The 10,851-nt window shown below is 41.1% G+C and overlaps 2 protein-coding genes across 2 annotated transcripts; one reads left to right on the forward strand and one right to left on the reverse strand.

Annotated features, from left to right (window-relative positions):
- Positions 1-306: 306 nt before the first annotated feature.
- LOC139370595 (retinoblastoma binding protein 9) lies at positions 307-3,767 on the forward strand. Its single transcript, XM_071110177.1, has 5 exons — positions 307-500; positions 1,747-1,789; positions 1,885-1,990; positions 2,093-2,178; positions 3,174-3,767. The coding sequence occupies exons 1-5, from the start codon at positions 405-407 to the stop codon at positions 3,395-3,397; spliced, it is 555 nt and encodes a 184-aa protein (XP_070966278.1). The 5' UTR covers positions 307-404; the 3' UTR covers positions 3,398-3,767.
- Positions 3,768-3,912: 145 nt separating this feature from the next.
- On the reverse strand, positions 3,913-10,440 carry LOC139370594 (polymerase (RNA) III (DNA directed) polypeptide F). The gene is made up of 9 exons (XM_071110176.1): positions 10,254-10,440; positions 9,692-9,809; positions 9,470-9,537; positions 9,294-9,361; positions 8,817-8,929; positions 8,495-8,638; positions 8,011-8,118; positions 7,408-7,599; positions 3,913-4,985 (listed from the first exon to the last, which is right to left on the reverse strand). The coding sequence occupies exons 1-9, from the start codon at positions 10,307-10,309 to the stop codon at positions 4,908-4,910; spliced, it is 945 nt and encodes a 314-aa protein (XP_070966277.1). The 5' UTR covers positions 10,310-10,440; the 3' UTR covers positions 3,913-4,907.
- Between the last annotated feature and the right edge of the window lie 411 nt (positions 10,441-10,851).

Here is a 10,851-nt window from a genome sequence, read left to right on the forward strand (position 1 = left end):
TGATGGAAAGAGGTCTTATCTTTGTATCTGTGCCATATATTTTATGGAAAAGATATGTTGTATGTGTCTGAACGATGCACCATGCTGCCTTGTTGACAACATGACCGCACAGATTACTGTTCAATTTGAGAAGGGTGCTCCTCCCTCACTGCTTTTGTACGTTCAGTTCACGGGCCATAGCCTGGTGCACTTAGTCGAACTCCTTCAATGGTGGAAGCCCTCAAAGGCCATGTACATGCTAAAACTGGTTGAGTCCTCTAATATGGCCTATCTGGAACACAACCATTCGCTGCGCAAAATTGACTCACTCGAACATGCACTGATGAAAGTCATATGACTACTCACAGTTAGCATTGTTTAGGGAAGTGTATTCAACATCGACAGAAGAACGTGGATAAGAGAAAATGCCACTAACGAAAGCGATAATTGTCCCAGGAAATGGAGCTGGAGATGTAGAGCGGTCCAATTGGTATGGATGGGCCAAAAAACAGATAAATAAGGTGCGCACTGTTAAAGTATGCGGAAGTCAAAGAGCTCGCGTCCGCATGCTCGTACTGTGGCTCCTATGATTTTGACAACTGTTTCATGTATGGGTTACTCTGCTTGTTACATACATTTAGGAATTTTAGAGTAATATGTATACATCAAGAATAATATAACTTTTCAATGCCTCATGAACTTTAAACTGTAGGAACCACTTGTTTTACTTTTGCCAGAAGATACCTGACTACCTTTACACTGAGCTCATGGGCGTCGGAACGCAAGCATGGTTACATTAAGACAGCAGTGTGCCATTGCGAGATATGGTACATGGAGAAGATCTACTTATATTTTCCTGAAAAACTGCCCCTTTCATCCTCATGCTAGCCAGCTGTAGCCACAGCAGCAATTATGGAATGGCAAGGTGGCTTTGTCTAGGGGAGTTGGGATTAAAACATTTATAATAATCAAATTCACACATGCGTATTAATACACACCAAATAATGAATTATTATATTCAGTGACAGATTGCCACAAATGCCTATATTTCTCACATATCACATTTTAAACTAGCCTAGATTCCTCAGATATCACATTATAAGCTAGGGCCCTGCATTTTGGATGGAGGATATCCTCCTTACAGGGTTCTAATTGACAAGTGCAATGCATGGAAGAGATATGGTCTATGATTGTTCTGGAAATGATTCCATAGAAACAACATTTGGAGGAAGAATGTTTGATATGCTTTTTACATTTGTATCCCCAAATCATTTCTGATAATTATATTTTTATTTGATTTATTTCACCTTTATTTAACTAGGTAGGCTAGTTGAGAACAAGTCCTCATTTGCAACTGCGACCTGGCCAAGATAAAGCATAGCAATTCGACATACAACAACACAGAGTTACACCATATGATGGAAGAGTATGATGGAGTATGTCTAGATTTTGAAATAAAATGTTTCAAATGAATTTATTCAACATTAAAAATGTGAATGTCTCAAAAGTACCCTTTTTGATTTTGTACATTTTTGGACATTGTTTAAAACAATATACTTTACAAGTACATCACATTTCCAGTGGGTGCTCTGTACTTATGAAGTTATGACACATTGAAGGGGAAATTAATTCAAAGGGAACTTCCTGGTGATTTGCTTAAATATGATAGAAATTGACATTGGTTAATGACCTATGTATAAAACCATTTTTCAACCTTTACTTACAGATACTTCATTTGGTATTAATAGTTAACTTGCTGTCCTGTAGATTCCAGATATGACCTGCCTGTTGAGCAACATGCCTGACCCAGGTATGTAGAATGAAGTTCAGTATTTAAACCCCTTCATTTTGGGCCTCCAATGTCATTACTGTGAGGTGCTCGTACTGTATTCTGTCTTTTTCTAGTGACAGCCAGAGAGAGCATATGGTTGCCATTCATACAGGAGGAGCTCCAATGTGATGAGGAGACTGTCATCATTGGCCACAGCTCTGGGGCAGCTGCAGCCATGAGGTAGGATAGTGATGACAAAGAATTTGAGGATATTCCTCATGCAAACTCTTATTTTTTTGTTTGTTGGAAAGTTACTCTACCTAACTTTGTGGTACCATGCAGGTATGCAGAAACACACAACGTGTTTGGCCTCATTCTGGTGGGTGCCTATACTTCCGACCTGGGAGATGAGAATGAGAGAGAGAGTGGTGAGTTTACAGATTTCTTACCAGTGTCACTTCCAATGAACTATGACAGCCACTTTTCTAATTGGATCCGGGTTGGATTACATATTTGCATTGGGTATTTCAAAACTTTGATTCTGATCATTCGGTGTGTAGTGATGAAAATCTGGATCATTTTGATCTCACTAGAAGGGTAGATTTAGAAAGGTATTACAATAGTGGAATTTCAGAGAAATAAAAGGTTTCATTAAATATTTCCATTATGTTAAATTGACTGCAGTATAGGTATGTGGGCAGTTGTTGTATTGAGCAGTGTCAAATAAAAGCATGTACTTACAAGTGATAAGAGAAGCAAGCTCCATAATTTATATGAATATCTTTATTCATGTAGTTTAGTCATCTGTAGTAACATTGCCTGTCCAGTACATGGCAAGGTGTAGGCCTATTCGAAGCACTGAAAATACAGATTCTGTGAGGTTGAGACTTTAATGTCTGGATCCGAATAACACATATCCAACCATTTTCTGGCTCCAAATCATCCAGGTTGATCTGATCCTGGAAAGCAAAATAGGGAGTTACAGAATTCAGATCATTCTGATTCTGAAAAACTGGGCCCAGGTGTTTAGACTAGCCCAGTGTTCATTTTTGAATTGGGATACAAGAACGCCACAGAAAAGCTGCAGTCAAGTGTCCCTAAATCCAGTTTAATGTAAATGACCACTCGTTTATCCATCCCCCACAAGTCACTGAAACAGTGGCTGCATCCCAGTATGCCTATATTGCAGTCGGGATGTACAGATTATCATATCGTAAAGTAATTGGTTTAATGTACAACTCCATTTCCTCATTTGTAGAGATATGAGACCAATCAGATCTGTATCCGATCCCTGCAAATGTGGAAGTAGTGCTTGACATTGCAGAGACCCCATCAATATAATTTAATGATCTGATAGTATGTGACTGCAATGTAGGCAGCTTGGAACACGCCGTTATGTCTCCCCGTGCATCTCTTCACTCAGGATACTTTAGCCGGCCATGGGAGTGGGAGCAAATGAGAAGAAACGTTGGGCACATCGTTCAGTTTGGCTCCACGGATGACCCCTTCCTGCCTTGGGAGGAGCAGCAAGCTGTGGCCGAGGGCCTGGGCGCGGTGCTGCACAAGTACACAGACCGAGGACACTTCCAGAACACACAATTCCCTGAGCTCATTGACGCAGTGCGAAAGCTGAGGGCAGCTGCTTAAAAAGCAGCAGAGTTGTCCGCCATTGGAATGTGACACGCAATGAGGACTATAGCCCAATTACGAATATCTGTTCAGTTGCTCCCTTCACTCTGTGTCCCTCTGGGGAATCCTCATGTGGACCCTTATGATTACAATATGATGGAGATTCCAATTTATCAAGTGTAGTTCACAATGTCATCAATGTGCTCATCTTTTGCTCCATTACTTTGAGTGCTCTTCGGAAGACTCGCCAGTTTTGATTCACCTGTGTTTCCAGCAGTTTGTTGAAAGAGTTCAGCATATATTAAGATTCACCCACAATTGCACATTTTACTGACAGCCGTGAGTTTCCATCAAACTGGCTTCTTGCAAATAAAATGCTGTGCGAAAAGACAGAAGTAATATGTGTTTCCATCCCTTAACTATGTTGATGGTTTTGGCACAAAAAGTCTGCGACAAACAGTGGTCTTGGTGCTTGCGCTCAAACAGAATTTACAGACAAACATTAGGGTAATCGCTTGCACAGACTAACATTGAACTCCGGTATAAAAACACATGCTTTTGGGACCCATCAATCCAACATTGCCAAACAGGAATAAAACTGATTACAGTGATCTAGTGTACCCAAATGATCTACATCATACCACTCATTTTCTTCAATCAGATTGAGATCTACCTAAGGCCTTCAGACATGAACATACCAGTCAGCCTTACTAGATCCCTGATAGCATACCCCTCTACCCTTTTTCCAATCACTGAGCCAAAACCCCTCTGAGATACTTCATATTCCCAACAATCTTCCAAGATTACAAGTGTGGGATTGTCTGAAGCACTATCCCTCAATCTGTAAGCAAGGGCTATGTAGCAAAGTCATAACACTCAGTCTATTTAAGAGTTGCCTCGAGTGATCTGTTCTTGCAGACACATTTTGATTGCAAATACATTACACTAACAGCTTTAGTTTGAAGGTGTTTGGCTGAGAGTTTCCGTTTAATGGGGTGGAGACTTTGCTAGTGGCTTTTCTCTTACATCTGAGCTAAGGCTCATCATCAACATGATTTAGCAATCTGATATCTACATAACTGCAATGTAGGCAGCTGTATGATTGCTATTGCTACAGGTAATATTCACATTGGCACAAGGGGTTTAAAAACGTGTCTGACAAAAAGCTTTACGCTTTTTTATAATATAACAATGCTGTGTTATATCATGTGTGCTGAAGAAGTGAAACAATTTCTATGTTTATTTCCAGAGCAACAGGAATGCTTTTGCAAAACTTGTCCATCTTCAACACTTTCATGAGTGCATGTTTTTTTTATTTTTTTTAAGAATAGATGAAAATGTAGCGGCAGAACACAATTGAGCTTGTTACATTCCCAAGGAGAGTAGACGTTCTCAGTCAGTCTTAAAATATTTATTAAGCCCCGTATAAATAAAAATATCTTCAGATGCATCAAAGGTTGCTCGAAAAAAAAAAGTATACATGAAACTTTTTCAGAGGGAAAAAAAACTAAACATGCCAAGTCACTGATCAAAAGTCCAGCCACTCAGCCATATACACACAGTTAGAGGGGGATATCTCGCCTCCTTCATGACAATCATCAAACACCTAAGAGAAGAAAGAGATAAATACATTTAGTGGAGATTATGGGCGGCAGGTAGCCTAGTAGAGCGTTGGGCCAGTAAGCGAAAGGTTGCGGGATCGAATCCCAGAGCTGACACGGTACAAATCTATCATTCTGCCCCTGAACAAGGCAGTTAATCCACTCACTGTTCCCAGATAGGCCGTCATTGTAAATAAGATTTTGTTCTTAACTGACTTGCCTAGTTAAATAAACAAAAGTACTCTCCCGCATTTACTTTACCCTTTTCTAGCATTTCCTGCTGGCTATCTGGCTACAGGTGAAGTACTTTGAATAGAAATAGTAAAACATTTAGGATCAAAACTCTGCAGGTCTGCTTTCTTTCTGCCCAGCCCAAGGTCAAAACATGCCTTTCTAGTGTTTGACCAGTGACTGGGCACGCCAATGTCCACACTAGCATACCACTTACGGCCAAACTATACAGGGCATGTGTGTTTCCGTGTTTTCTGCACGTGTCTCTGAAGCATTCTCAACTGATAAAGTGTCTGGCGCTTTTGATTTGTGCCTCCGTTTGCTGCTTTTGGTGTAGAAAACTATAAACAAGGCTAATGAAGGAAAACACAACACTAGTGATGTAGTTTCAGTGTTAGTATACACCAGTGGGCACCAACCTTTTCTGAGTCAAGATCACTTTTGCAGTCAAAAAGCAAGCTGAGATCTACCCCTCAGATGTTTTTATTTGTATTTTTTTTACATTAACCTCACACAAACAGTTTTGTAAGAATGAGGTTTGGGCTGTAGGCCTAATACATTATCAAAGCATATTGGCTATATGATTGGCCTGCCAATACTGTTAATCAGACTATATTATATTTCAAAACTCGAGCTTTGATGACAAAATAGATCAGTTGGTTTAGCACTTGTGAGGCACCGTGGAGCATGAATTGAAATAGTTTCCTTTTTTTGTTTTTACTGGACTGGTGGTACCTGATGGTCAACGACATCAAATCACGACGTCAGTGATCTTCAGGTTAAAGTCTGGGCTCAAGAAAGACACCAGAGTTTCCGACTTGGAATTCCGAGTTGGATGACCGTTCAAAACGATTTTTCCCAACCGCCTCTCACGGTCCCTGCTCTCTCATTCCTTTCCTCCGGTGAAATCAGTCTTCCACCTGATGGCAAAACTCAAGTTGCACCGCATCTGCCTCACGCACAAATGCATGTTGTTCCTATGACCAGAGAAAGTTAAATATTCCCTAATCTTAAAATCGTCACGACGAGCTGTTAATAATAATAAAATGCAGGGCTGTCTATACTTGGCTTCTCATTCATTGCAGCTGCAGCCCGAGCGGAAGTACTGAGAAGCGCGTTTTGTAATAGTGTTGAATAAAAACAGTGAAAGTGCTGAATATAAACTTAAACATGAACTCCCTCATAAAAACAGCAGCTCTTTGCTGAATTCATTGACAGTCTCTCTGTGGTCATGGTTTTAAAAGTGATTCAATCTTACGTAGGCTAGTAGCCTATTAAACTTGGCTGTGGCCAGGGTCATGGAAGCTCTAGCCACAGTGATTTGAGCTATCCATTTGGGCAGCACAGTAGGTGCACTCGATTTAGTCACAGATTTGCCGGACCGCCGGGTAGGCGGAGTTTGTCTCATTGGAACACTTTTCTACCCGGTGCACAGGACTTTTGAATCAAGTGCATCTGCCGGCAACAGCTCAACACAAATTTAAAAAAGGAGCGCAAGCCTTTATTTTTCTTTGACTTTTCTACAGAAATATTTGGCTATCAACTAGGAATGCCGTGAAGATCGACCAGTTGGCGACCACTGGTATACACAGTGTACAAAATATTAGGAACACCTTAATATTGATGCACCCCCCTTGTGCCCTCAGAACAGCCTCAATTCATCTGGGCATGGACTCTACAAGGTGTCAAGAGCATTCCACAGAGGCCCATGTTGATTACAATGCTTCCCACAGTTGTGTCAAGTTGGCTGGATGTCCTTTGGGTGGTGGACCCTTCTTGATACACACAGGAAACTGTTGAGCGTGTAAAACCTAGCAGCGTTGTAGTTCTTGACACAAACCGGTGCGCCTGGCACCTATTACCATACCCTGTTCAAAGGCACTTAAATATTTTTGTCTTGCCATTCACCTTCTGAATGGCACACACACAATCCATGTCTCAATTGTCTTAAAGGCTTAAAAATCCTTCTTTAACCTGTCTCCACCCCTTCATTTATACTGATTGAAGTGGATTTATCAAGTCACATCAATAAGGATCATAGCTTTCACCTGGTCAGTCGGTCACAGAAAGAGGTGTTCCTAATATTTTGTAAACTCAGTGTATATCCCCAATGCAATGTTTAATACCAAGTGATATGCTGGTATGGGTATTGAAACGGAGCCACTTGGCTGCTGTTGCCTGTGAAGGGGTGCTCACCGGACAGAGGCCACAGGGTGCTTTGACCAGGCCCGTGGGCTGGATGATGGGGTTGACCCCTCTGTACAGCTTCATCTGGCCGTCCACACTGCCCACAGTGCCCTCCTTGGCCGCGATGATGGTCATCTCCACCTTGCCGTCGTAGATGAGTGTGTTCAGAATAGTCTCAATGTCTTCCATAGACAGGTCCACCTGTACACAAAGTGCAATAATCAGACTTACAACCTCCATAGGAAATACATAGCAACTGTATGCTAAAAAAGTGAGACAGTTGTTACATTTGACCCCCTCACATTGTACCCTTTTCACATTATTTGTACAGTGTACCAACCATACTTTGTTGGCTCTGATATTTTCTTTTTGCATGGACCTTTCCAGACCGTTTCCTGCAACTATGGCAGATTCATAACCAGGCCAGTACAGACAGTACAGCTCTGTTTGGCCAATAGTGTGAAAATAGTACAAAGTAAGGACAAATATGCCCCGGTCCTGACCAACCAGTGGAGGATTCCACCCTGGTCTTGACAACTTTGGCCGTTACCTGTAAAAACGTGACAAATTTGCTGTCAAAACCAAACAGAATGTAGCCAGCAGCAGTCTCACCTTGCTGATACCGAGTTCACAAATATACTTCCACACTTCGTGAGAGGTGGCAAAGGAACTGTTTCTTTGCACCATGGGGTTCTGCTTGCTGTCCCTCGCCGCCTCGGCCTAGAGGGTGACAAACAAACCAACATGACCGAAGAAATTATGTCTTAGTAAACTCTTGGTTACCAGAGAGCCTATAACTAGGAGCCAGAGTCATTTCTGGCTTTGTCAACCAGCCCTGCATTTTGAATTGGAAGAATTGTAGGGTGCATTCCAAAACAAATGCAAATGCCCCAGAAGCCGTAAAGTTTTTCTTCATGGCATAATATATTAGATTGAAGCATGCTTCACACTGTTCCCAACGTTGATGTGCTCATATAAAATCAGTGTAATTAGTAGCTTATTTTCAAACATTTACAGTACAGAACACACCCTTTTAATTTCTGTGACTTGGCCATTGTAAGACATTTGTCCCACTCCCATTCAGTGGACCCCTCACCTTACTCTGAAGGAATTTGAAACACTGCTGATTGAGAACCTCCACAAACTCAGACTCAAAGTCCTGGTCACTGTACCAGGCTCCCCCAGTCACCGAGCGGTCTGGCTGCAGGTTGTATAGCATGTAAACCTTCTTTTTTGACGCCTGGACAAACAACAACAATAACTCATTATAAGTGAGACTAAACAATTATATAGAGTTTGGATAGCATGTCTGCTGATGCATTCATATTATTAAGTGGTGCTTTTCTTGATTCAATTATTTTTCGCTGGTTTTTAAAACGTGCATTTCAGAATATTTTAGTGTTTGAAGCTCGACTCACAGCCACTGATTTCACAGCCTTGATCAGCTTCTTGCTCTCTAGGTTCTTGAGGATCTTGTTGATCTCTGTCAGAGGAAGGTTGCTCTTATATCTAATGTCCCTGCTCCAGATCCCTGTGTAAAAGCAAGAGGACAGTTCATAAATATACAAATGGAAAGAACATTTCACAAAGAAATACACTAACGGAGAATAATGTGGTTGTGGATACTGTGAAGTGTCAAGTGGGAACTGGGTGAGTTGGCCAGGTTTGAATGGACTTGATGGCCCCATCCAAAGACAACACCCATCTCTTACCCCATAGCACTTGGGTAGATCTGAGAGGATTGGATAGATGTAAACAATATGGGGAAAATATCACCTAGCCTAGTCACCTAGCCTAGCTTATACCTATCCAATTCCGTCTGATCTACCCAAGTAGGCTACCTAAGGGGACAGGGGCTATGGGTTGTCTGGACAGGACCCCTCTGAAATTCCTACCTTTGTTTCCTGCATCCTCAATGACCTGATACACCAGCTTCTCTTGATTGTCGGAGCCTTTCATTTTGCTTTGGGACATAATAAAAACACAGTTAGTCACCAATCATACAAAAATAAAAGTCCTTCCTAAAGGCTTCCTTAAAAAAACATTGTTAAATGACAATGCTGACATTTACCTTGCTGTCTGGGCATCCTTCATGCGGTATAGAAGTCCTGAGCTGTTTCGTAGAAGGTCCAACTGACCCTGTGTGCACAAAATCAAACTTGTTAACAATATTCTTATCCTCAGCATTGCGCTATCAACCAGAACTATTGAGCCTATTGGCATGACAATTCCATAAGGAGTCGTTAAGAGAGCAGAAACGGACTGGCACCACGGCTACACCTGTGCCACTTACCAATGACAGTAGTCTGTTGATGGCCATGGCTCTCTGTTGAGCCTCCAAATGAGGCATGTCATTCTGGATCACCTGGTCTGTTATTCCATGAGGGAACTGTTGACAGAGTGCCTTTATCCTTTATAATAGAGAACATTAACGTTAGTTAGGAACCTAGGTAGTCGGGACATCAGATTTACTATAAATTCAACAATAAATGTCTTACTGATTACTCAGAAATAATGATTGACGTAGCTAGATAGCTAGAATTACGAGCATTACAGTAGCTAGCTCATCTATTATACAGTTGTTAGCTAGCTAGCTACATGAATCAAACCGTCATTGTCAAACTTGTGGGTCTAGTTTAGGATTGAAAACATGGCTAAATGAATTGAAACGCCTTATTTTTCAGCTTTGTTAAGTTGTATAAGGCATATTTAAAAGTAGCTAATGTTAAGTCCCTTGGTCTAAGTCTTGCTAGCTACTATAGTTGGTCAAATGTAGCCCATTTGAGCAAGTGAAAATAGACAGCTAACTAGGTTGCGAGCTAGCCTATGCTAGGACCTTCTTGACAGCGACAAACCTGTTTTCAATGTCTACAGGATCTGAGGATTCTTTCTTTACTTTCACATCCGCCATCGTGGAGAATTGTAAAATATTGTATTTATGTTTGTTTGTTTAGTTAGTTAGGTAGGTAGGTAGCTAGCTAGCAATGCAATTAATCAACATTTGAACATGCGACTTTGGGTCCAAGTCGCTTTTGGTTGGCTATATAGAAGGTCGGAAATTGCCTGTAGAAAATACTTTTCACTGTAGTTAAATTAATTTATAATTAGATTTCTTTCCTCAGCCTATTGTCATCGGTATTTTTGTATTTGGTGAGTGATAGCAAAGCAGTCGGTGCATTTTGTAACCATAACAAAGATGCTTAGAGAATGGTTGACTTGAATATAATGAAAGAGCCTGCAAGACATGCATAGAACGCAGTGAATTACATTTCTATGGCGCGAGCATTCAAAGTTCAAAGTATTTCAGGAATTGCAAAATGATAACTAATATAATGAAAGTTGAGAATAAACCATGAAAACATTGTGAATCCTGCCATTGGCTGTGGTGGTTGCTAAGGAGTATGTTTCTCCGTTGCTGCGTCGAATAGGCAATGAAACGTCAGCGGTCACTGA

Source organism: Oncorhynchus clarkii, chromosome 17 (genome assembly GCF_045791955.1).
Source record: "Oncorhynchus clarkii lewisi isolate Uvic-CL-2024 chromosome 17, UVic_Ocla_1.0, whole genome shotgun sequence".
Taxonomy (NCBI): Eukaryota; Metazoa; Chordata; class Actinopteri; order Salmoniformes; family Salmonidae; genus Oncorhynchus; species Oncorhynchus clarkii.